Below are 26,695 nucleotides of genomic sequence, written 5' to 3' on the forward strand. Positions count from 1 at the left end.
AGAGCAGCACAGTACACATACGTAATCGTGATTTGAGTGACTGTGTCACAACGTGACACAATATTTTTCACATCACGCTCCTATTGCACTACTGTACTTGCCATAGGTAATGTGCTAGTTATTGGGGCGAGAGAGCTCCCCACGAGCTTGGATACACACTGGACCCAGCCCTGCTGGCATTTTCCCAGTGCTGAGGCCACCCAGCTGGGAGCTCGAGGGGCATGCAATGGAGAGAGCTCTGGGGCTGGAAGAGCCAAGGAAAAAGTGCTGGGCTTGCTGGACAGATGCTGCCCCTCTCTTCCAAGTCACTTGCCCCCTGCAGGGGGGAAGGCAGAAGGAGACTCCAGGCACTGACATGTGTCAGGCTGGGGAGGCAGGCAGCAGCCTCTTGGGTTCCAGCAGGCAGAAGCTCCCCAGGGGACCTGGGGATCCTCCCATCCGGCCCACCTCTTACCTTACTGTGGATCTGGCCCAAGGTGGATTCATCTCCCATGGCTGCCGCTCCCGTGGCTAGGGGTTGGGGCTGCTGCTGGATCTCAGCCCTGCTCATTCTCGGTCTTCACCTTGGTCCCGGCATGAGTTTGTCTCAGCCCCGGCTGCCACTTTGCTCCCCTTTGCCCTCCCCTGGCAGAAGGTGGCGCGGAAGGGAGGAGAAGGAGGAGGCAGAGGCAGGGACAAGCTGAGAAGGAGCGGCCCGCCCGGGCGCCATGTTCAGCCTGTCCTTTGCAGCCAGGGCAGGGCCATGCTACCAGAACCCGCCTGGGGATTGGCCGCTGACCATGGGAGAGCAGCGGGGACAAGCCCAGGAGGAGCGACCCGTCCTGTGCAGCCAGGGAAGAGCTGTGCTACCAGCTCCCACCACTCTCCCGCGGTCAGTGGCCACTCCCCCCCGCTTGGGCTGGAGCTGGTAGCGCAGCCCTGCCCCAGCTGCAGAGGATGGGCCGCTCCTCCTCAGCTTGCAGCGACGGGGACAAGCCAAGGAGGAGTGGCCTGTCCTCTTCAGCTGGGGCAGGGCTACGTTACTGGCTCCTGCCTGGAGGGGCGGGTGGCTGCTGCCTGCAGGAGAGCAGCAGGGACATGCTCCCCACTTAGCCGGCTCCCTGCCTTGCCACACCCCAGTGGCAGAACAACAAGCTGTTTACTGCCCCCTCCCCAGGGCGATCAGGATCCAGCCCAGGATGCTGCCTCAGGTTTGAGCTGGGGCTCCAGCGTTATGCCGCCCCATATATTTTGCCACCCCGAGCACCAGCTTTTTTAGTTGGTGCCTAAAGCCGCCCCTGATTACCCCCCACCCCCATCCTGATTTTTCACACTTGCTGTCTGGTCACCCTAAGCAGAACAGAGCTGTCTAACACCATGCTGTATGGAAGTGTGCCACCTGACTCACTAACACCACTTCTTGCAGCTCCCCATCCAAGCATTGGTCAAGCCTGAGCTTCAGTTGCTCATAAAATACATTATTAGATGTGATAGGAATGATAAGAAACAGCCAATCACATGACTCTTGTACTCATCTCTTTTGGAAGTAAAGAATATTTGTACTGTTAATTCAATGTTGTTGGAGTTTTAGTGGGCTAAATCCTGCTTAGTTCCATATTGTATCTGTAATAGTCATGAAAGTTAGCATTGCCTCTGATATTAAGAAAGGTATCTGAAAAACATGCAGTGTGAGTAAATAGGTGGTCACATTTAGAGACAATTGAATATTAAAAATGATTTGCCAAATATGCTGCAAATAAAAAACTAAATTTGATTCATTATTATTCTTGATCATGAGACTCAAGTATTCAAAACATTTCACAAATTTTCTTTGTTTCTTAAAATCACCTGCCTAGATCACATGGCACTTTCTGTGAAATACTATAATCACATAAACAGCAGCAACTAGGTAAAACATGGCAAAATGAACTAATGTATCTATTAGCACCTTTTGTTAAGTAAAAAGAACACCTTGCGGGCAATAACAAATAAATTAACTCAGTCTCCCCCCTGATGTATGGCGGTAAAATAGATGAGTGGGAAGCTCAGTTATATCTCTCATTGTCAGAACAACACTGTTTTTTTAGGTTTCAGAGTAGCAGCCGTGTTAGTCTGTATAGGCAAAAAGAACAGGAGTACTTGTGGCACCTTAGAGACTAACAAATTTATTTCAGCATGAGCTTTCGTGAGCTACAGCTCACTTCTTCGGATGCACAGAATGGAACACACAGACAGGAGATATCTATGCATCTGAAGAAGTGAGCTGTAGCTCATGAAAGCTCATGCTGAAATAAATTTGTTAGTCTCTAAGGTGCCACAAGTACTCCTGTTCTTTTTACTGTTTTATTAAAAAACCGGAACGTCAGAATGTCATAACTGTCCTACTCAGATCTGAACCTTAGAGTTCAGAACATGAGAAGCTAGCATGAAACCTCCAAACTTAATTACCAGCTTGGAACTGATATCGCTGCCACCAGCCAGAAAAATTCCAGTCTCTGGCTCACTCTGGTCTCCCCAAAACCTTCCCTGGGGAAACCCCAAGACTCAGATGCCCTGAGTCTCACCACAAAGGGAAGTAACCTATTTCCCTTCCCCCTCTTTACCTCCTCCCAGATTTCCCCGACCTGGGGACCCTAGGATACTCCCTGCTTCAAGTCCTTGAAACACAAGTACCGAGAGATCTAATCTCTCTCCCCCCTCACCCAGAGGGTATGCAAAGTCAGGCTTAGTAAATCTAACACAAAGAGATTTTCCCCCTCTCTTCGTTTCTTACCCTTAACCAGTGAAAAACATTCAAACAGGTCTTAAAAAGAAAGCTTTATAGAAAAAGAAAGAAAAAGGACATAAAATGGTCTCTGTATCAAGGTAACAATATACAGGGTCAATTGCTTAAAGGAAAAAATTAATAAACAGCCTTATCCAAAAAGAATACAATTTAACATATTCCAGCAACTACACACATGTAAATACAAAAAAACCAATATAAACCTATTGTCTTACTATCCTTGTACTTACAACTTGGAAACAGAAGATTAGAAAGCCTGGAAATAGAAAGATCACTGTCAAAGCCGAAAGGGTCACTGAACCAAGACAAAGAACAAAAAACTCACACCCAAAACTTCTCTCCACCCAGATTTGAAAAAGTCTTGTTTCCTGATTGGTCCTCTGGTCAGGTGTTTGGTTCCCTTTGTTAACCCTTTACAGGTAAAAGAACATTAACCCTTAGCTATCTGTTTATTACACAGAAATACATCTTATTCATTATCATTATGTTTTTTTTCCAGAACAAAATCTTTAACAGATTTTACTGAATGCTAGAGCATGTACATAAAGGCAGTTTAAGCTAATTAACACTGGACATACCACCAACCATCAGCTAACCTACTCCATCTACTTTTTTCTTACTATGAATATACTGAAGCAACATGTAGACATTTTTTTTCCACAGTTCTGAATATAAAACAAAATGTGTATACTGGAATTAGTAGATGAATTAAATTTTGCAGCAAACACCAAAAAAATTACTTTTTTAAGTAATGTGTTTAATACTCAGAAAATGAAACTCCTAATAAACCTCCAGTTCCTTTGGAATACTTGAAAATATTTTCTGCACACTATGTGAGAAAGTAATAATATTGGTGACAAAAAATGGGAGAATACACTTAAATTTGCTGTGAAATGGACGTCATAGGGCTAATATATTATGCCATAATATGTATAACTCTTATGCACTATTACTATATAATTGTATATATTATATGTATAATATGTATACTGTTGACTCCTAGAAGCCAACGTGGTGCATGCTAGCCATTATCCAAACATACATTACTGTCCTTGACCCCTCTCATCACACATTGGTTGTTTCCTATGTTTTGTTTTTGAAAGAAAAAGCAGAAACTAAAATTATAAAGAAAAAAAGTTACGTGTACATTCCTTTGTCGTGATGTCACCAGCAATTATTATTGAGCTAATTTCAATATTCTACTCACTGCATTCTTTGCTTATTGATTTTCCAAGAAAAATACAAAACGAAGAAGAAGAAGAAGAAAAGATAGCTGTCTAGAAATGCCACCAGTGATTCCCCATACTGTTATATCCTTCACCAGCCCCTTTTCATTGCTGGAGTGATATATAGTAACTGCAGTGGAGCCAAAGATCTTGTACACTCTGCATGGTTCTGATCACTTTTTCTCAAGAGAGGGAGATAAACATAAGGGGATCAAGAGAGGGAGGGGTAAGTAAAATGGTTAGAGGAATGGAAAGATTTCCGAGAGAAGAGCATGTGAAAAGATTGGGAATGTTTAGTTTTGAGAGGAGATGAATAAGAGGGGACAGCATAAAGGTGTAAAAACATCATGAATGGTATAGACAGACTATTTCAGTACATAAACCAGCCACCAGCTGATCAGTATTAGGAAGAAACTTCCCTTGTGGGCAGTTTATTCCAAAATGGTTCACTGCGGGGTTCTTTTAAATCTTCCTGGTACTGATCACTGTACTGGAGTAAATGGACCACTTATCTAAATCTGGTGTGCAGATTCCTGTGTATCTGTGTTCTACTCAGAGTACAGAAATCCTAACACACCATGCATAGCAAACAATACATTAGTGTGGCATGCGTTGTATGACTATCTGGAAACAAAAGAGTAAGGCTTGGAGAGCTGTAAAAAACACAATACTGAAAGAAGAAAGACTAATCTTGATACAATTTAAAACACATGGGAGAAGGTCAAAGAAGGAACTAAAGTAAGAAATAATTGGAAGAGATGAGAGATTAATAAGAAAGATGTTTGAGTGAATGGATCACTGAGAAATGATGACAGAAAAAAAGCAAAGATATCATGCTACTAAGGAATCAAAGGCAGTAAGAATGTCCTATAAATACATCCAGAAAAGAAGAATAATGGCAGAAAATAAAACTGCTACAACTTGAAAAGATGAGGACTGTGAATTTTTAAATAAATCTATTTGAACTTAGCTTATAATAAAAAGGCTAATGATAACAAGGACATCGGAGAATTCTAATCAGGGAAACTGTTGGATATGACACTTGCAGATGCCAAGAGCAAAGGATAAAAAAATAGATGGTAAAACTATATTTGATAAAACAAAAAAGATATACATGTCTCGATCTGGATGAAATGCACTATAGAGTTTAACAAACACTGGGTATTATCTACTAATTCTTTATAATCTGCAATAAATTAAGACAGTCAGAAGAGAGAACCAACAACTTAAAAAAAACAAAAAAAACCCATACTTTATGAAGTTTAATAATGAAAAATCCATAAATTAGCCACTTAGACGGATATGTTTTTCAGGTATAATATTTGCACATAGGATAAGGGAGTCTGTATAGATCTGGTAAAGCAGAGTTTAATAACCGACAAACAGTTTTGGTTTATTGAGCACTGATCATGAAAACCAAATTTAAAAGTCTCTATCATAGTTAGTGATTCAACAGCTATTCAAGACTCTGTGCAGGTAAGGCCATGAGGGCTCCTAAACCCTGCTCTGAGGACCATGCCGGAGGAAGCAGCCTGTCCCCTCTCAATGGAAAGAAAAAGTGGCAAGACAGCACTCAATATCTGGAACAGATTTGGCTGTATTTGTCCTAACCCAATGATTTCTCTGCTGAATGCAGCCCTCCTTCACAGAGGAAAGAGGTGGTAGAGATCCTTTCCAGCCTGTGGGCAAGTGAAAGACTGTTTAGGCTGTCCCACCTCCAGGATGTCACAGGACAACTGTAATTCCATGCTTCCCTTGGCATGTACACCATCTAACTGGCTGTAGGTTTGTTTGTCTCTCTCACTATATGGTGGGGAGTACAGAGTAGCTGGAGACTGGAGGATAAAGGGGAAGTTGGAGGAGTGCAGCAAGGATGATTCGGAAGAGGAGGAAAACAATCAAGACTCCTACTCTGCATCGTCTCGTACTTACGCATTATGTTTCTTTGGTGTTTGTTTATGCCTTTGTCTGTCTTGTGAATTTATAGTGTAATCTCTTTGGGGTCTTTCAGTAGGTTTGGAAAATATTGAGCATATGTTAGATGCTGTCACAATAGCTCACATATTAATATATTGAATTATCTTATTTAATATATTAGATTTCAAGAAGTCAGTCAACAGAATGTCACAGATTAAACATATAAAGAAATTAAATACCTCATTACATAAAATACCATATTCTAGCATGAGGTTGAACATTTTTTGGTAAAAAGTGGTCACTTATCAGTGGGGAAGACCATTCAGTGAGGTCTAAATTTGACTATATGTCATTTGTAATTACGGTAACAAAAAAGGAGGAACTAATATACAAGAAGATAGAATTAAACTAGCAATGACCCAGAGAGATTAAGTTGTGTGTATCATAACCATAATCAATACCAGCGAATGTACAGTTATAAAGCCAATCAGAAGAATAGATAAAATGGGCTAGCCATCTGGAAATAAAGGCATCCAAGAAATTAACTATTTTCAGATAAGTCTGTATTCCTCCTCCGCACTCTCTTCAACAGTACTGTGATGCATACATGCCAATCTGATACCACTGATGCCACTTTTTAGGGCATTTTTTATTCTCAGGTTAATGTGCTGTGGAACACACAATACAGTCATAGAGAAATTGTTGGGTTTCCAACAGCCCTAATGGATAGCTACCTAGTAGGAACTAAACAGTGGGCTGCAGAGTCGTTTCACTGTAATCAAGTATATTTTTCTGTATTGTTTTGTTTGGTTTCTATAAAAGCCAAACAAAAAATATGTTACCAGTTCAGATATTAACATATTTTATGTTTTTGTTTGATTCACTCACAGAAAATGTTTGAAAGATAAACTGTCATTTGCATAAAAATGTAAGTGTGACATTGCTGTTTCTAAACCTGATATCTATGAATTCAAAGTACAACTGAGCTCCACAGTATGGACCTCTTTTTGAAAAAAAAATCAAATTTGATTACCAATTATTTATTCTGGGAAGATAACACTGAAACCAATTAAGAACACATCTTTCAGACCTATGTGCTTAGTCATCTAAAGCAACAAAACAAAAACAGATCCACGGATGCAAAAACTTAAGAGTAAAATTGTAGAAAGCCATTTCTGTAAAAGTAAAGAAAAGTAATTTGGTAATTTACATGCTGGTGCAATTGTAAAGTATTATTGTGCAGGTCTAAAGACTGATTTACTGACAGCCATTCTTTTCCTTCATTTTGTTTCATAAACTGTACTAGAAACACTCTTTCTCAAGCAGCATGCTCTCTCGAGCATTTTTAAAGAATGGCCTAAAACTGAGTGCCATAGCAAAACCAAATAGCTTAAAGTATTCACAGAACGCATACCTGTCCAGCTCTTGCATTTTCACATACAAAAGTATCATAGAATACAGCAAACTGTGGGGCGTTGTCATTAACATCCAAAATTCGAACATAAACAGAAACACGAGTGGTATCTTTGGGATTGTCTGTCAAAAGAGAAGAAATGAAAACAGAAAGAAGTGACTTCTTGCTCTCATTTAAAGAAAAAAAAAAAAGGTTTGTTTTCTTTAAAATTCTTCCAGAGCTCAGCATTCAAGGTCAGATCTTCAGCTGGTGTAATTAGGCATAGCTCCCTGGACCCATACTAGGTGAAGATCAGGCCACATCAGTGTTCAGATCAGATTTTGCTTAGTGCCAGAAACAAATTCATTCACTGGTATCTAGTGGGCAATTAGGCTGTTTACATGAAGATAAACACTACTTCTGTTAATGAAATAAGCAAATGTAATATATAAAAAGTATCTCTATTAGGATAATCAAATGACAATTGTTGTTTTTGTTGGGCTCAAGAGTATTGTTCTGCTGGAAGTTTGTTTTTTAAAAGCAAAATGTAATGGATGTTATCAAATTTGTTTTATACTGAGGAGCTGTCGTTGAATGGCGACAAACATATTCTAAAAGGATATTCTCGGGATCTGATTTTCCTTTCACTTCCCCTTTTATAAATCAGTAGATACTTCACTAAAGAAAAAAATATTACATCAGTGTAAAACTGGTGTAAGTCAGAACAGAATCACAGGCTACATGTTTAAATTACTGTAAGAAAAAATATAAATTTATAATAATTGTTTTTTAAAGCAATCAAATAAAGCGCTTATATTCCCACCAACTTCTGTGGGAGTAGGATAGGATGCAAATTTGCAGCACTAAACTGAATAGGGTTTCATTTGTTTTTAATTTTTGAGGTATTTATCTTTAGTGTAAGGCAAGTCATGCATACATCATCCATTTCTGAGAACTGCTCTACTGAACTATATTAAACATTTATATGTTTTTGCTTTGTTTCTGGAATAGGGTAGGAAACAATGAAGATGAATCCTGAATTATTGTTTTGACTGAGTGTATGACATGCTGTGGCATCTTGGGAGCAATCGGTGAAGAATGCAGGTTATGTTTCCACTGTATCTCAGTATCAGTGTTTGTAGCTATGTCTACTTGACATAGTAAATTTCTTTAAAATGGCAAACAGAACAAAAATCTGAACATCATGAAAAACAATGTCCTAAATATTCCAATATTGCCTTTTCTCTTCAAAGAAGCTCAGTAATACATTATAAAGGGATGGTGACTGTAGAGTTTGGCAGGTATGAATTTCAAGCAATTATTATGCAGATTGATTGCCCTTAAAAGACCTGAACTTTTCAAAAAATATTAGCATACCTTTTTAGCAAGACCTAATTACTACAACTAAGTTGAGAAGATAAATTCTCTCAAAATATCCTCACAAAGAAATGAATTTAATGGTTCAGTTTAAGCACAGAAGGGCCTTGAATTCTCACAGTATGAAAATACTGTGGAATAACACATTTATCACAGTGGCCAGCAGTCTGAAGAATGGTGGGCACCAACCATGCTTATCATCAGAAACTATTGCTTTTACCAGTGATATAGTGCTTACCCTAAAACAGAGAATTTAATAATGAATGCTTCCCATGAGTTGACTTGAAGAATCTCAGATTTTTTTTGTCAGCTAAAATCTTTTATGTCAGTGGGACTGGAATTAGGTGCAGTGATGTAGTAATCTTAATGCTACCTTGGGTTTATTCTGTTTACTTGTAATCAAAATGCCTTCTTGTAAAGGTCTGAGATGAATGAAAAGATGTATAGAGCACCAGCAGCTGGACTTAATACTATTTATTTTTAAGAATTTTATTCTGAGTGCCAGAAGTATTTAAATCATTTTTTAAACGAAGAAAAACTAAAAAGATTTGGCTTACTGATCTCGGCTGCTATAACACTAAGATTGTGCCACTGTGATATCTCGCGGTCAAGTGGTTTGGAAGTGTAGATGGATCCATTTCCAGAGTGTATATTAAATATTCTGTCAAGATCAGTATGACGATCCAAAGAAAATCTAAACATGATAAAGGAAGAAAAAAATTGTCATGTAAGTGATTGAAAATGAAAAGAAGCAACTCTACCTTACAATACATCATATAACATTCAGATTCTCTACATATTCTATCAGAAATGATAGATGAGATAATTTAGATGAAATAAATGCTTAGTTTCTGCAAGTTTAAGCTTTTTAAAATGCTGTGCAGTTCATCTGTTACGTTGATGACTGTCCCTGAAACGAAAAACAAAAATACTTAAAATCATTCTCAAAATGTTAACCTAATATACAGAAAAATACAAATCCTAAGAATGATCTCAATATAGATTTATCCATTATATTTACTCTTGCAATTTATCCTGTAAATTTCATAGGCTTCTGTGAATGTTTTCTTTTTAACTAAATGATATTGTATTAAAATATGAATAATTATGGGGAGTGAGGGGAGAACATTGTTTAAATCAGTAATTAAACACTTTTTTTCTGAGAGGAAAATTCTCTTTCAGTTTGAAAAAAAACATGTCAGACTGACGACTAATTTCTGAGCTTTTTGAAATAACTGTTTTAAGCTTTCAGCTCCTAGTTTAATGTAGATTTATTTAAATGAAATCAAGTTTTAAAAAATCAAAATAAAAAATGTTAAAAGTATGTTAATTGGCAGGATTTTCAGTTTTAATGAAGCTACTGATATTAAGGAACCTTTGTACAGTACTGCAAAGCCTTTGCCTTGCAAATACTCATATGGGCAAACCTTCCACTGACTTGTAGAGAAAGTCATATTGTCACATGGTGGCAAACTGAAATCAATAAACAGATTGCTCTCTGATTCTTCACATTTAGGACCCAAACCTGCATTTCTCATGCACCCAAAGTTACCCCTAAAGTCAGTGATGAGTTGGAGGTAAATGAAGGATCAGGGCCTTTCAATGGGTGTATCATGGGATTTCCAAAAGCATTGAAGGTTTGTCTAACTCTGCACTTCTTGGGAGCATAGTTAGGCCAACTCTGAGTTCTTCTGAAAACCCTCTCCAGTACCTCTAATAGTATGCAGGTATGATCTTGTTTGGAGAATCATCCAAGAGTTTGGGCACTTTTGTGAATGTACATGAATGATCTAGTAACTTCACAAAAACCTGTCTTTGTATTTCCAGTACTTACTGATTTCACCCAGGCTGGAAACAGTGTACCATGGGAATAGCCTTTCTCATGGTATTTTGATGCTTCCAGTCCCAATTAAACCAGGAAGTGCAGAGGTATGCAAAAATGACAGAAATAAAATAAACTGATATGAACATTTTGAAACCACACAAAAGATTTGCTTCAAAATTGGGGTAAAAGATTTGGTTAGTTCTGAACTAGGTGGCCAAATTACAAGTTATAATTAAGGAAAATTCCCTAGTGCCTGGCAAGTTTTGGTGGCATTATATTTCATCAATATGTCTATATTTCTTAGCAGTGATTCTGTAGCCATCAACTGTATCTTTTTTTAAAGTGGAGAAAAGTCAAGTTCGATAGTACAGGTTTTCAACAGGCAAGCGATGGAGCTGTTTGAGTTAATTCTCACATATCACAGTCCCACAACCCAGATGAATAAGATTCAATCCTATTATATTTATAAGCCCAAAATATTTGGTTATGTATATGTTATGATACCATACACTTTCTACATCATCCCAGTGTTCTTAAAAGCCTGCAGATGCTAAGGTTGATCTTCTAAATCACAGACAATAGCCCTATTGTTACTCAAGTCTGTTAAAAAAAAAGAATAGTGCCACAGGAAGCAGCTGGCCACACAGTTTCTCTGTAGTTGTAGCCTATTTTCACTTTAAAAATCGGATTTCTATGACAGGGAAGACCTGAGCTACAGAATTCAGATACAGTGCTGAGTTTTGAATCCAACCTAAAATTTGGGGTATTTGGATCTTGGCTTTGGTTTGGACTATTTAGGTATGCCTATACAGCCTGCAGCAGCTAGCCTCCCAGCTCAGCTCCACAAATGCAGGCTCACAGGGCATGCACTACTGTGCTAAACATTGCTGTGTAGACATTCTGGTTCACACTGGAGCTCAGGCTCAGAAACCTAGGGAGAGGGTTGGGCTTTCAAGCCTGAGCTCCAGCCCAAGCTTCAATTTCTAAGTGCTATCTGGACAGCTAGTTTTAGCGTAGTAGCACGAGCCCACAAGCCCCTCAAACTGGGCAAGGAGGCTCGCTGCCCCAGGCTGTCTAGGCATACCCTTTTAGAGGTAAGGATCGCATGTAGAATGCAGATCTGGACCTGGATTCAGATTCCACCAAGCTTTGGAAGAGGGCGGCTCATCTCCATTAGTTAAAAGAAAAAAGAAAAAAGAAACATAGGCAACTCCCAAATTTTTCTTTTTTAAATAGAAAAATCACAATAAAGCTTCATCCAGGCTAACCTGATTACAAAAGGGCAAAACCCGTCTAAATAAAGAAGGCAAAATATTAGCTGTCCATTGTCTCCTGTAATATCTGCTATTCTATAGATGTCCAGTGATGGTTTGGTAGTAACTAAAATGTTATAATTCTCATTTTGAAGAGCTGGATTCTTTGAACAGAAGTGTGAAGCTATTATTGAAATTAATAGAGTCAACATATGCACACTGGAGGGCTGAATTTGACTCCTATTATGGAATTTGTTTGTTAGTTTTTTCCAGCAGAAAACAGAAATAACAAAAAAGGTAAAGAATCATACAGATTTGTATGTATTACTACCACATATGTGGAAAGTCCTGCCTTGATCTGTTCCTTGAACAACTTAAATCAAGACTCATTAATTCTTTTCACTTTTTTACTTTAAAGCTCTGTCATTACTCCCATTAGTTCACGTGTCTTGCCTGTACTGAATTACCTTCTGTCATTCAGTGGAAGAAACACTAACATGACAGAGAGTGATGATGTGACAGCATCTTCAGTCTATTATGCTATATCGATAACAGAGTATGACGGGGGCAAATAGCTTATTCTGTTGAAGTGGTTCCACTCATCAAGCCATGTCAGAGAAAACACAAGTGAAACCATCAACTTTGTTCCTTTTAAGACCACAGATTCTAAAACCTGACTACTTAGATCAGGGTTTCTCAAACAGAGGTCGCCACTTGTGTAGGGAAAGCCCCTAGTGGGCTGGGCTCGTTTGTTTACCTGCTCTGTCCGCAGGTCCAGCCGATTGCGGCTCTCACTGGCCACAGATCACTGCTCTGGGCCAATGGGAGCTGCTGGAAGCGGCGCGGACCGAGGGAGGTACTGTCCGCCACTTTCAGCAGCTCCCATTGTCCCGGAGCACCGATCCGCGGCCAGTGGGAGCCGCGATTGGACGGACCTGCGGAGGGGGCAGGTAAACAAACTGGCCTGGCCCGCCAAGGGCTTTCCCTACACAAGCGGTGAACCGTTTGAGAAACCCCGACTTAGATTTTCAGTTGTCACATGAAGTTAGAATGGATAAAGGAGCAATAATTAAATCCATTATTAATACTGGGTGCTCTAGAGGTTCAAAATTTTCATCTGCTATCTTACTCTTCCACCCAGAGTAGTCATCATAAGTGAGGCTGAAATTCAGGGTTTTTTTTACAAGCCCAGTTTTACCATCCTTCAAAATCTACAAACAAAGGAATATTGGCCTCATAGACAGTAAATGATGCTTTGTGTCTACCATATCTGAAGTAAATCAGACAAGACATACACATATTTTGACACATTTGTCAAATGCGACCAAAGTCCAAATAGTCTTTTAAAGCTTAGTGCTCAGAGATTGGTTTGGGTTTCCTGCATGGACTCCAGGTAAGCTTCCTGATTTTTTTTTCCTCATCCAGTATGTGGGAGCATGTATATTTTCTTGTTTGAAGTGCTCCATTCTGGAATATGTAAGGTGCAGGAGATACTGCCTCAGTTTTTTGAGGTCTGCATAGCTGTTCAGCATATTTGGAGTAATATGTAGTGGTCAGAGAAACACTACATCCACCATGATCTCTCTACTACAGAGAGGATTGGTATGCAGTCCCTGAAATCCAACCACCATAGTGCAGACAAAGGAAGCACAATCCTAGTCTTTGATTCTGATGGCTTCAACCATGAGGCCAACAGAAAGCTCTTGACACCACCTACTGAAAGGAACTCAAAAACCACCCCACACCAGTTAACACAGGAATTTAAAGATATCATCAAATCCTTCCCCAAACAGTCCAAGAAATAGCTCTACAGCCTCATCCCCCAGGGACCTTCTACATGCATCCCAAGATACACAAACAAGGGAACCCAGACAGACCCATCATAATCTGGCCACAGTACTCTCACTGAAGGAATATCAGGACTCTCAGAAATCATCCTCAAAGCATTCACAACACAAAGGGCCAACTTCTGCCAAGATATTACTGACTTTTCCCAGAAACTCTGCAATATTAACAACCTCCTCCAGAATGCCATCCTTGCCCTCATGGATGTCACCTCACTATGCATCAACATTCCTCACCATGAGGGCATTGCTGCCTGCCTGAAATTCCTACAAGACAATGTACAACACTTGGACATCACCCACACCAACTTCCTGTTTAACAACAAGCACTGTGTTCAAACCATGGAACCAGTCATAGGTACTAGGATGGCTCTCCAATACAGCAACCTCTTCATGGGCCACTTCAAGGAAGAATTTGTCAAAAAAATTCATCACAAAATATACAAATGCATCTCAATATATTGTTGGTTTGATTATACATGACACATCAATGATATTTTCATCTTCTGGACAGACAACCTATAATTCCTCATGAATTTCAATAGCCACCCCCATCCATCAAACTCTCTGTAGAATACACCCACATCAACATCAACTTCCTGGACATCATGATCAGCTTCAATATTGACACCCTACAAACAATTATATACAAGAAACCCACAGATCACTACATTTACGTACTTACCAAGAAATCTTATTTATAGCCAGGTACTCAGATACCACAGAATTAGCTCTGCAGAGAAAGTCTGGGATATACACCTGAACACATTTACCTAAGAGGTAAATGACATAATGGAAAATGACTCCCAAATACCCAAGGGAACCTGTGACAATACAAACAAAAATTCCACTGACTGCACACCCCTAATTGTCACATGCTGTCCCATGTTGGAACCCATATGGGGTACCATTAAACAATCACATCCCATACTCGATGGAGACCACATCCTAAAGTCAATTTTCCCCAGGCCTCCTCTTATGGTCTTCATCACCACCTGTGGTGAAAGCTTTTCACACAAGATCACTCCATGTATGACCTCTCAGTTATCATCCTCAAAGGAAACCTGCATAATACTTCAAAAGACTATCCTGGGAATGTAAATTCCTAACTTTGTTAGATACTAAAAAATACAGACTTAACAGAGACACTGGTTTTATGGTTCATTACAACAGTTTGTAACACACCCACAACCTGCTAACCCTTACCTGTACACTTCATTTTAAGTGGTCTCCTACAACATGTGAACCCCATAGGTGTATCAATCTGTCCTGACTTGTAATTAGTCAGACAAGCTCGTTACCTTCTCAAGACCTGAGGAACAGCTCTGTGACAACTGAAAGCTTATCTCTTCCACCAACAAAAGTTGCTCCAATAATAGATATTTAAAAGATATTACTTCATCTACATTGTCTCTCTTCTAAAGTTTATACTTGTTGGGAGGTGAGGCGGAACCATGTGAAAAGGAGAGTGGTAAAACTTAGTGGACTCAGCTCAGTGAAGGAAGGAAGATCTGCTCCTATGGACCTTAGGAGGATTATAGAAGAAAGGGGAGTAGCCTAGAATGGCATTTCATCCCACCATTGGGTTCCCTGAGCTTGAGATGAGAAAATATTAGGAGATTCAACAGCCCCCACCCTCCCATGGACCATAGGCTTATCAGGGGTCTCCCAAACCCCACAGGCTTAGGCACAGGAGGGCTGGAAAGCTTACCTAGGCTCATCTAGGACTTGAAAGTGGTGGTGGAGGATTGGGGTGCTGCCAACAAGCCTCCTGGACATGTATTGGTGGGCAATAATGAGGACCCTAAAGGTAACAGTAGCAGGCAAGGGTAGATCAACTTGCATAAGTCCACAACAAGGGAAGTTCTACAGTTTTGAGGCTCAGAAGGGCTGATGAACTGCCTAAGGGGTTACCAGGGAGCTTATGCATGCACCCAGATAAAGATCAGCTCCTGTGTATCTCCCACTGTCTGCAGGTGAGGGGTTCTCCCTTGTGGACATTGGTAGTTGTACAGAAGAAGGGTTCTTCTCCATCAGACCTCAGAAGTTCCTCCCTGCTCTCCTCTCCCCAGTGCTAGGGTGGAAAACCTATCTCAACATTCATCAACTGCAATTTGAAAGGGAAACCATTTTCTCAACACATATTTGTGTTTGTTTTTGTATTTGGTTTTTTTTAAATCACGAGGTATATAGCGAGACCATGACATTACCTGATAGGGCTTGAAGCAGAATCAGGATCCCGTGCCATCACAGTTCCTATGATTGTCCCCACCTCGATATCTTCATGCACCTCAAAAAGGTAAGAGGATCTGCTGAAGACAGGAGGTTCATCCACATCTTCCACGGAGATTTTTACAATTGTAGTATCTTTAAAAGGCCCAAGATAATAAAATCGTGGATCCACATAGGTATTCTCAGCCTCTACTTTCAGTGTATAAAGCCTTCTGGTCTCATAGTCCAGTGGCTATAGGGGAGGAAAAAAAGGAAATAAACTTTATTAAATTACACTATATGTGTTGGATACATAGGAGAAGTAAAGACATAATGGGCCAAATCATCAGCTGATGTAAAATGGTGTAACTTCACTGTGATTAATAGGTGCTAACGGCACTCAGGAACCTCACAAGAAAATTCAGAGAGTTTTTTTCCACAGCTCTACAGAATCGGGACCCAGTTCCTTAAGTAACCAAAACATCCATTGACTTCAGTAGGAATCACTATTTATTATTACTGGTACTTGTATTACAGTAGCACCTGCAGCTAGGTAGAACTGCTTAATGTAAATCAGAGAAAATTCCAGAAGTGAAACGTATTAATTGCTATTCTCAATTCTTTTTCTGTGCAAACTTTCACCTACAAACTTAGCAACTGTTCGATGAATTTTGCTGATGTTTCACAAATAGAGAATCAAATCTGACAAGCATTCCACTCCTAGACCTTTCTATTGAAGTGAATGGGTGTTGTGCTTGTGGAACAATTGCAGCATCAGGGCCATAATGCCAAATTTCTTCAGGAAACATTTGTAGGAAGATGAACATACATGAACATGATATGTTGGAAAAGAATAAGTGGCTTTTGTAAAGAGGAATTGTGTTACATCAATCTATTAGAATTCTAGTTTCTATTAGAAACAATCGGGGTCCCACCAAAGGCTTTTAAGGAAAGTAAGCAGTCTTGGCATAAGAGGGAATGTTATCTCATGGATTAGTAACTGGTTAAAAGATAGGAAACAAAGGGTAAGAATAAATAGTCAGCCTTCTCAGTGGAGAGAGGTAAACAGCACAGTCCAGGATCTGCACTGGGACCAGAGCAGTTCCACATATTGATAAATGATCTGGAAAAACATGTATGCAGTGACGTGGCAAAGTTTGCAGATAATACAAGATTACTACAGATAGTTAAGTCCAAAACTGACTGTGAAGAGTTGCACTGGGTTATCACAAAACTGGGTGACTGCGCAAGAAAATGGCAGCTGAAATTCAAGACTGATAATGCACAGTGCTGCCCAGAGGATTCAGGGGGCCTGGGGCAAAGCAATTTTGGGGGCCCCTTCCATAAAAAAAAGTTACAATATTATAGAATACTATATTCTTGTGGGGGCCTCTGTGGGGCCTGGGGCCTGGCGAAAATTGTGCCCCTCCCAGGTAGCCCTGTAAATGCAAAGTAATGCACACTGGACGCATAATCCCAGCTACACATACAAAATGATGGGGTCTAAATTAGCTGTTACCACTGAAGAAAGAGATCTTGGAGTCATTGTGGATAGTTCATCTGTTCATGTGCAGCAGCAGACAAAAAAGCTAACAGAACGGTCTAAGTCATGAATGGCATGGAGCAAATGAATACAGGAGTGAAATTTATCCCTTCGCATAACACAAGAACCAGACATCACCCAATTAAATTAATAGCAGGCATTTTAAAACAAACATATGGAGGTAATTCTTCACACAGCACACAGTTAACATGTGGAACTCATTGTCAGGGAAAGTTGTGAAGGCCAAAAGGATAATTGAGTTAAAAAAAGAAGTAGGTAAGATCACAGAGGATAGGTCCATCGGTGGCTACTAGTAAAGATGGTCAGGGATACAATCCTATGCTCTAAGTGTCCCTGAACCTCTGACTGCTAGAAGCTGGGACTTGGACAAGAGGGGATGGATCACTTCATAATTGCCCTGTTCTGTTCATGCCCTCTGAAGCATTTGGCATCATCCACTATCGGAACACAGAATACTGGGCTAGATGGACCATTGGTCTGACAAAGTGGGGCCATTCTTATGTGGAAAAGGGATGTGCATACACTTGTCTGAGTTTTATTGTTTAAGGAGAAATAAATTTAAACAGACCTAAGTCACCAACTTGCAAAAAAAATTAATTTTGAACCAAAGGTTTAAAATCTTACTGGGAAAAAAATTAGTACTCAATCTTGCTCATTTTCATTGAATTTCATGAATCCAAGATCAGAGAATTTTTTGCAAAATAGATTTGACATTTTGTCAGAAGATACTTTTAAAATGAAAAGAGAAGGGTTCAGGGTTATAATTAGAATGCATTTTGTGTAGACAAGAAACTCCATTCCCCAATTTCTCTGCAACTGTCACAGATGAAAAGTGGTAGCTAATTAATGATATATAGAGAATGACCAGGCTGAGAATTTACCTGTCTGACTGCAGAGCAGACTTCATTAGCTCACACAAAACAACAGGGATATATCAAACCCGTGGTCTTCACTTATCAAACTGGATTCTAGAGACAAATTTTAAAATTCCCCTCCCCACTAAAACTTATAAAATTAGTGCTCATGAAAGATGCCAGTCTGACAGCTTTGGGGATTTAAATATTCTATGTATCAGCAGAAGAGGTACAGTACAGGCAACGGAAACTTTTCTCCTCATCCTCTACTCCACCTTGTTATTGAAGAGAAATCAGAGTAGAAGGAAGAGTAATTATGTCTCCAAGCCCATTCTTGATGCCTGGAAAAAGAAAGGCAGGCAGAAAGAGAATAGCTCTTAGCAAACATATACGAGTTAAACAATACTGGGATCATTAACTTGAATGACTGTGCCTCCTTTCCAACCAACCCACAAAAATGGTTTTGATCAGAACAGGTAAAAGCCTATGAACACAAAAGGATGAAAGAGCTCTCACAGGATTAAAAGGGCCTTCTCTCAAGAGAGAGGTGATAGTTGCTCAGGGAAAGCAGTCTGAGGCATATAACCCCACTGCAGGGTCTGAAGAATTTAGTTCTGCCTACGTTACTATCAGGGGATGATAAGAGTCTAGGTAAGACAGACATATGTGTGGATTGTTTGTTCACTGTTTTAAAATTCTCCTTTTTTCTGTAACATTTTGTTCCTATTGATACAATAAATAGTACTTTGGTGTTAAGAAGGCTGCCTGGTCACTATCTGATCACAGACTCCTAAAGGGAAAAACTGCAGGTGCCTGAGCTCAGTCAGGCATACAGGGTAATAACAGTTTATACACAGCATGCTGTAGTCCAGGGCCTGGTCTAGGAGTCAGAGAAATTGTGAAATTCCACCCTGCGATATGTAGAGGAAAGATGCCTGACATCTTAGGGGGCATACTAAGAGAGAAAGAGGACAAATGTCCAGCTAGCCCTGTAACCATAATTCATTATTCTCCCATTTATAAAGTTTGAGTATTAACAAAGAGCATGAATAAAACTACACAACTGTGTGACTTAGATGACTAAAATACATCATGAATAATCTATAGCAAATAGTCAAATTCAACAGTTTATGAACAACCCAAAGGCTCAAATTTGTTCCCATAAACTCTTAATAAATACTTCTATGTAAAACAAATATAGTCACAAAAACTAGGAGGAGCTCATGAACGCTTCTGAAACAGGTGGAAAATATGAGCTACTATGTCAGTTTAATTATTTGCAACAAGCTAACTCTACCAACAATACAAATCAAACAACTTTAGGACTAAATTCATAATCCTCATACAAGAATAAGAATACTCTGAGCTCTCATCTTATGCCTGGTTCAATGAGCCACAAGTTCCAGAAAAACGTTAAAAGCAAAATATTTTTGGCTCATTTATAAATGTATGTGCTCTGAAGCACCAGAGGAAGAGAAATACTCGATGCTTCCAAGAAGTATGAAATTCATAAGGTTTCCGGATCTTGGGGAAAATGGTGTGAAGTGATTACTTTGTTTGGAAATTTTTAGGAATGATGACCTGATCATAAAATTGGACTAAACAAAGCATGTATGCACATACACAACGTCTTTCTTAAGCTGACTTAACTACATCACACAGGGAATGAATTTTTCCACAGCCCTGCCTGAGCAATGTAGTTCAGCTGATCTAACTTTGTAATGTAGACCAGTGCTAAGAAATCCACAGTTCTCTAGCTATTGTTAGGCATTCAACTGTCTTAGGTATTTTAGAAAATCCCACACTCTGCTATCACTCTGTAAAGGTTGCATGCTACCAAGCTCTGGCTGGCAGTTACTGATTGTGGTGCTGTTGCCCTGTGATACTACAGTTATCAAAAAAGAGTAACTGTGCACTTGTATCTTGCATACAGTATTTCCCTATACTGTAGCAGTGCAGTATTTCTCTGAAATACACCGAAACCTGTTTCTAGCACCTGCTGAAAAACTGTCAGTCAAACATCAAACAAACTTGTACTAAAATCAGTGATGATCGTGGCAGTATATTGGAGATGGCCCTTTATACTCCTACTTCTCAGTGATATCTCAAATACCAATTATTTCCTATTCTAAGTACAGAGAAACAGTACAAGCTCTAAGATACAGCTGTGTGGTAGCTGTTGCAAATGTTGAGCTTTTAAGGGTGATCATAATATGATCTACTTTTGTTTCTATATGTGTTTAATGTACAACATTGGGATATAAATCAGTACTCTATACCAAAACCATTCAGTGGTTGTTACTGATTATAGACACCTTGTGCACAGTTATGATGCCTTCCTGTGTGTTCTTTTGTGTCATGATGTCAAACATATCTGTTCCATCACCATCAACTATTCTGTATTCCATTTCTGCATTTTTCCCAGTGTCGGCATCAGTGGCTTTTACACTGCCAATGGCAGTGCCAACTGGGGAAGATTCTGGAATGCGGAGGTGGATGGTGTCTACAAAGAAAAAGAAGCAGAACAAAGTAAGATATGCACAGCAAGTTTCAGAAAGTACATTATGATACAGTCTTTAATTACATTATCATATACTATTTGTTCTGCGAGAACTCTGCTCCATTCAGTAGAAAGGGGAGAACAAGATTCTATTCCTGGCTCTGCCAAGACTTCCTAGGTTATGTTATGCAAATCTATATAAATGCATACAGATAAGGGGGACAAATTAAAGTGGTGCAGACAAACTTAATTCTGATATTTTCTGACGTACATGCTTGACTTTGCAACCTTAGTGTTCTTTTAATGTAATATTACATAATGTTAGTACTTTTCAGATACTAATAATCACTCTACTTCTGTATGACTAAATATACAAAATATTGAATCATACTCTGTAGGATATGTATATATTATAGATACAGAAAATTCATTTTTCATGTGTCTCACACTCATTTTATTTCAGTTATTCCTGTGTCCATAGCTACATCCTTGGAAACTCACAAATGTAATTATTTCCTTTGACTCATTAGAGGACATTTTCCCCTTAAAAGCATCTATCTATTGCTCATTATCTAAACATTTCTATTCATTTTTAAAACATTAAAAATGATAGTATAATTTCTTTGTTACACTTTACTTTATGTCTAATACTAAAAGGGCTATAATCATAAAATACCCAATTGCTAAAATGACATTTAATTCTAAGACACAAAGTAGACATTTTAAAATCCTTATAATTGAATGGCAAACACTTTTCAGATTCTAAATACTAAGGATGATATCCTGACTGAGCTCCCTGAAAAAAGAACCACTTTTTGGTTAATTTTTAAGTCTACTTTGACACCACAGAAAAATTTAAATAGAGTTGTTACTCTTTATTTGGTGAGTAAAGTAAAAATATATATATTGATTTATACTTTTAAAATGAATCAAACTGGCACTATGCTTGGTGCTTTCATTTTCATACTCTAGTTATAAAATTTCACTGGCATAAATATTTGCAAAAAGCATATTTTAAAGTCAACTGCATAACTATTCACAGAAACCAAATTTTAAATTCTCACATCCATATATTTGCATGAGAAGTGCATTCATATTCTTCTGTCAAGGAACAAAAAGAATCACCTGACTTCTCGAACCAATCACAGATAAGTGACCATTTGAAATTCAAGTACTTATAATCAACCCATATGGTAAAAAATTCAAGATATGGCAAATAAATCTGAACAACAAACAAGTTCCAGAAAACTGCAAATGGCTCATGAAACTCTCATGAGAAAAAAAAGTGTAGATAGTTTTTTTAAATCATTTTGATAGCAAATTAAACATTCAGCAGTACTGTTAAAATTGGATGTGCAAAAAAACAACTTTTTTATTAATTTTTTTACTACCTAAACTGTCTCAACAGCATCCCTAGAGCTTTAGCATAGTACTGACAAACAACCATGAAGGTAAAGCAATAAATATCAGCAATGAAATAAAACAGAGTTTTACTATACAGTCTAACATGCTGGGTCCTATCCATGCCATTAATGTATAAGTGTAGGAAGAGGTCATTATCCTCATCTGCCAGGACCTTGAGGAGGAAAAACCCTTTAGCCACACTGTGCACTAAACAGCATTTTTTTTTTTTAAAAAAGGCCATTTTTTAAATTAATACAGATGCTACTATGACAATATCCTGCTTCAAAGAGGAAATCTAAGATAGTTACACTGTGTACTGGCTACCCATAAAAACCTTGTTTTCCTGTGGCTTTAGTTAACTAAGTAATGTTACCACAATATTTCCTAGGCACTCTCTATGCTAAGCATGGTGAACTAGGGGGAATATTAAGTTTACATTATCTAAGGCAAAAAGAAAGGAGATGAACATGATACCCACAACATGGCATATCCAGCAACACAGTGGTGCCTCACGTCGTAGTGCGGCATAGATTCAGTACTGATGCAGAGGAGCTTGTTGATGAGATGTACCCTGATAAATTAACAACCCCACTTCCTGAAAAACTTTGGCTTTTCCATGTAGGTCTCTCATGCAAATACAAACATTTCTTAGTTTGAGAGATTTGACAGGATCACAGTAGCAAGTACTTTAGCATTACTTGTTTTGTCTATATGTAGCTTATATTAATTAGTAATAGGGGAACCTCCAAGGTTTGGAGTTCAGTTGAGGAAAGCATCCAGACGTTCAGATGCTTATCCAAACCTGTCGAAATCTCATTCCAGCCCTCACTAAAAACAAGTCCATGGCTCACTCCTATCCTTTAATCTTGTCCCATCTTGATCCACTCTCCTTTTGCTAATACTGTTGCAAAATGTGTCAGAATTCTGAAATGGGAAAAAACGGACTTAGGCCCAGCAGACTAAAAATCTAGGTTCTACGTGATTGTGGGATGGTCATGCACCCCCAAGCAAGCAGGATTGTTAATGGAGGACAGTGGTGGACGTTTTCCCACAAAGAAAGGCATAAGAAGAATTGAGAAGGTCACTGGCAACCTTCTTTTGTCAATAAAGCTGCGAGAAGTCACTTGGTAGTTGCTCCTGAATACTTAACAGAATGGTAGAAAGATTAAAATAGGGGTTGCCAGGGGACAGGTGGACTCCTTTTGTGGAGATCCATATCAAGGAAACCATCTGGTTCATTGTTGGGATAGGACTGAGGTTCAGGCTTATTCTTACTTTTAGGAACTAGTTTATCTATCCCAGTTATTATATAGTGTTTGCCCAATGTAATTTAAACTTTGAAATATTGGCTTTAGACTGTACCCACTTAGTGAAAAGCCATCAACCACCACACCAGAGAAGACAGAACACTAAGTCAAATTACATTTCTCATAGATTCACAGGGTTTGGGGTATGCTCTGTTACAGGATTCACAATGGTGACTGAGTATTGTATCTCCAAAGTGCACTTAGCTCTGTTTACTAATATGCTTCTTGACACTCTTGCACCTCAGTGTTTTCAGCTCCATGATTTAGCTCATATTTACTTTGTCATTTTCATTACCCTTCTGTAATATTTAAATCTGTGTACTTTGCTACATTAGTACATAATCTTTCTATAATCTGTTAATGGTTCAAAAATGACAGCAAAATCCCACTGCTCATATTTATAAAATAAATATTTATTCAGTGCTGTGAGAGACCGTGAGGAAAGACCATATGTCCATAACATTTCACGAGACAGAACACATGAAGGAGAAGACGTAAGGGTGCCACGGCAACATTTAGTCTCACTTTCCATATTCTTAGGCATTTAAAACATACTACAGAAGTTACTTCAATTTTTTTTCCCAATGAATACAGATTTTAAAATGTGAAAAAAAAATGCTTTATGGTGCATAAGAAACGCTCCTTGAACTTTGTTCTGCACTGCCTTTAATACATTGAACACTATCCCCAAAGCCAGACTGTAAGGCCACTCCTTTGAATTCCTTTGCAAGTCCACTTCTTAATGCCTATAATACATTAGCCAACAGATAATGGATCGCTTGAAGGGCTATTTGGAATGGGGGCTGGGGTGGAGGAGATTAATGGAACTAACAAGATATTTGTATATCATCATCCTGACCTGGTCTATGGTACTTATATAACCCTCATCACCATAGTATCAGACCACTCCCCCACCCCCTTCTTCTTTTTGTTTGTTTTGTCTTACAGTTTAAATTCTTTGGGGCATGAACTCACTATGGGTTAGATTGTGCCTTTAGGCACAAATCAGAGCCAAAGGTGGAACATAATTGGCAACACACAGGCTTATATAGCTCTGTCAGGCACTGTGTCTCAGAGACTAGTCTGAGACTCCTCTTTCCTCCTCATTTTGGAGAGTAAGCAATTTCCTATGTGCCAGTACCAGCAGCCAACTATGATGCTCCTGCATCCACTCAGCTGTGATGGCCAATGTATTTAAAGGTGAGAGGCGGAGGGAATGGGAGGAGCAGGAGGGAAAAAAACGAGGCTCCACTGACTCTTTGTCCATCTACTCTGGAGTATACATGTGAGGAGGGGAAATAATGAGCAGGCCACATTCACTTACTTCTGTGCATCCAGGCCCAAGTAGCCTGCACAAGGGAAGGGGCGGAGAGAGAAAGAATGTGTGTGTGTGTGTGCAGGTCTGTGTTTGGCAGAGGGGGAGTCTACCTCCCCCTTACATTCTTGTGTGAGCATGTAGTCTAATGGTATTGTTTTCTAAAGTCACTTTTGAAAATGGGACTTAGGCTCATAAAACTCTCCAGTGCTTTTGAAATTTTTACCCCAACACACTATATAGCCCTACGTGTTTGAACTGCACCTAGCACAACGAGACCCTGACCTGCAATCCAAATAAAGAAAAATGAGAGCACGAACTGTACAATATTGCAGTATTTATACTCAAAACAAGTATTATACTAAAATATTTGTGTGTAGCATGCTACAGAGACATGTTAGCGTGGGAGAGTTTAAGCTCCGCTGCTATCTGCGCTTATTTTCTCATACCAAAAGCTATAGCACAGTCTATAATTTCTTGCATATTAAACATTCCAAAGTTCTATCCCTTGCTACATTGATGCTCAACCAGAACAACTTGGATTTAAATTACAGAGGGGAAAGATGTGTGAATTGCACTCGCTTTGTGAGTCCAGAGAACTCAAACAAATTAACTTTGTTGTTTTTATCAGTTAGGATGATCCCAAAACAAAGCTCCACTTCTGAATATAACTGAAGTTAGGGAAAGTTTATGTATTGATCCAAATATAACCTTTGTGGTCCCTTCTAACCTTATGATTCTATGCTTGTGGCTTTAGCCCATTTCCTGAAAAACAACAGCAGCAGCTCAAAACCTAGCGTTACATGTCTGTCCAACAGTGGGGATCCTGCTCCCAAAGTGACAGTTATCTGCTTGTGGATGCTTCATAAGGGAAACTAGGCAATTTTTTGTAGCATAAGGGAGAGATTTACATAAGCGTTTCAGGGATTTAGGAGCAAAAGGCCCATTGTCACAAATCCCATCAATTTCTAAATTCAGTTGTGGACATAGGAGCTGGCTAACGCAACTGAATTTGTATTGGATATTCTTATTGGTAAATATCACATGGGACCAGAGGTAGAATTGTCTAATTACACTTGCATCGTCTCGTAACTAAACAGAATAAACTTTAGCTAAAGTCTTAGTAGCAAGTGGTGTTCCCAATCATGAGATGAGCACTTTGAGAAATTGTGTATGAGCTCTCTGACAAATGGCCTGGGATTTGAGAGATGTTCATGTTTCTCTAAATGTTCCACAAAAGGATGCTTTTGTGTAATGAGTTATCTGAAATGCAGCTGTTCATGGCATCATGGTTAGTCATGTCAAAATCACAACCAAACCAACATGCTGGATTTGTTCACAGCTCTGAAATCAGTTCCCTAAGGGACACATTTACTAATAGCTTAACTGATCAGTTTATTAGTGAAACCTATTAATACCTAAATAAAACCTAACTAATTTGCTGGGATATGTAATGACAATGTACCATCATCAAATACTGATTAGTCATAACAATCCAAACACAACACAAAAACTGAAGTTATGCATTTCATTTTCACAGTTCTCTAATTAGCTCTTTCTATTCTCTACATGTAGCTGTTCTAGGATAAGGCATCTTTCTTTCCCATCACAAAATGCATTTTTTCATGTAAGAATCACAAGTGGATTGACATGCTGAAGTGGTATATGGGGACTCCAATCCTTGGTTGCACTCAAGTTACTTATGCCACTTTGCTGCCACGAATGGATGCTAAAGCCACCTTAGTTGGCCATACCTCCATCATGTGGTGATCCTCATATTACTACTCAACCTTCCTTCCTTACAGATGGGAAAAGGAAGGTGGCCAGAGCATTCTAGCACATTGGTGTTCCCCATCTTCCAGACCACTTCCTTGTGGCTGTTATCAAGTTACTCAAATTTATACCCTGGGACCAGCACCTGGTTGGTCTAGGAGCGGGTAG

General features: G+C 39.1%; 1 protein-coding gene across 2 annotated transcripts in view; it reads right to left on the reverse strand.

Annotated features, from left to right (window-relative positions):
• Positions 1–26,695, reverse strand: part of LOC127043534 (cadherin-10) — a 163,161-nt gene that overhangs the window by 25,589 nt on the left and 110,877 nt on the right. For both annotated transcript variants that reach the window (XM_050937425.1, XM_050937424.1), the window contains exons 6-9: positions 20,544–20,731; positions 15,810–16,063; positions 9,235–9,371; positions 7,322–7,443 (exon numbers count right to left, since the gene is read on the reverse strand). In XM_050937425.1, the coding sequence (XP_050793382.1) occupies positions 7,322–7,443; positions 9,235–9,371; positions 15,810–16,063; positions 20,544–20,731 (701 nt within the window). The remainder of the gene's footprint in view (positions 1–7,321; positions 7,444–9,234; positions 9,372–15,809; positions 16,064–20,543; positions 20,732–26,695) is intronic.

Source organism: Gopherus flavomarginatus, chromosome 2 (genome assembly GCF_025201925.1).
Source record: "Gopherus flavomarginatus isolate rGopFla2 chromosome 2, rGopFla2.mat.asm, whole genome shotgun sequence".
Lineage (NCBI taxonomy): Eukaryota > Metazoa > Chordata > Testudines > Testudinidae > Gopherus > Gopherus flavomarginatus.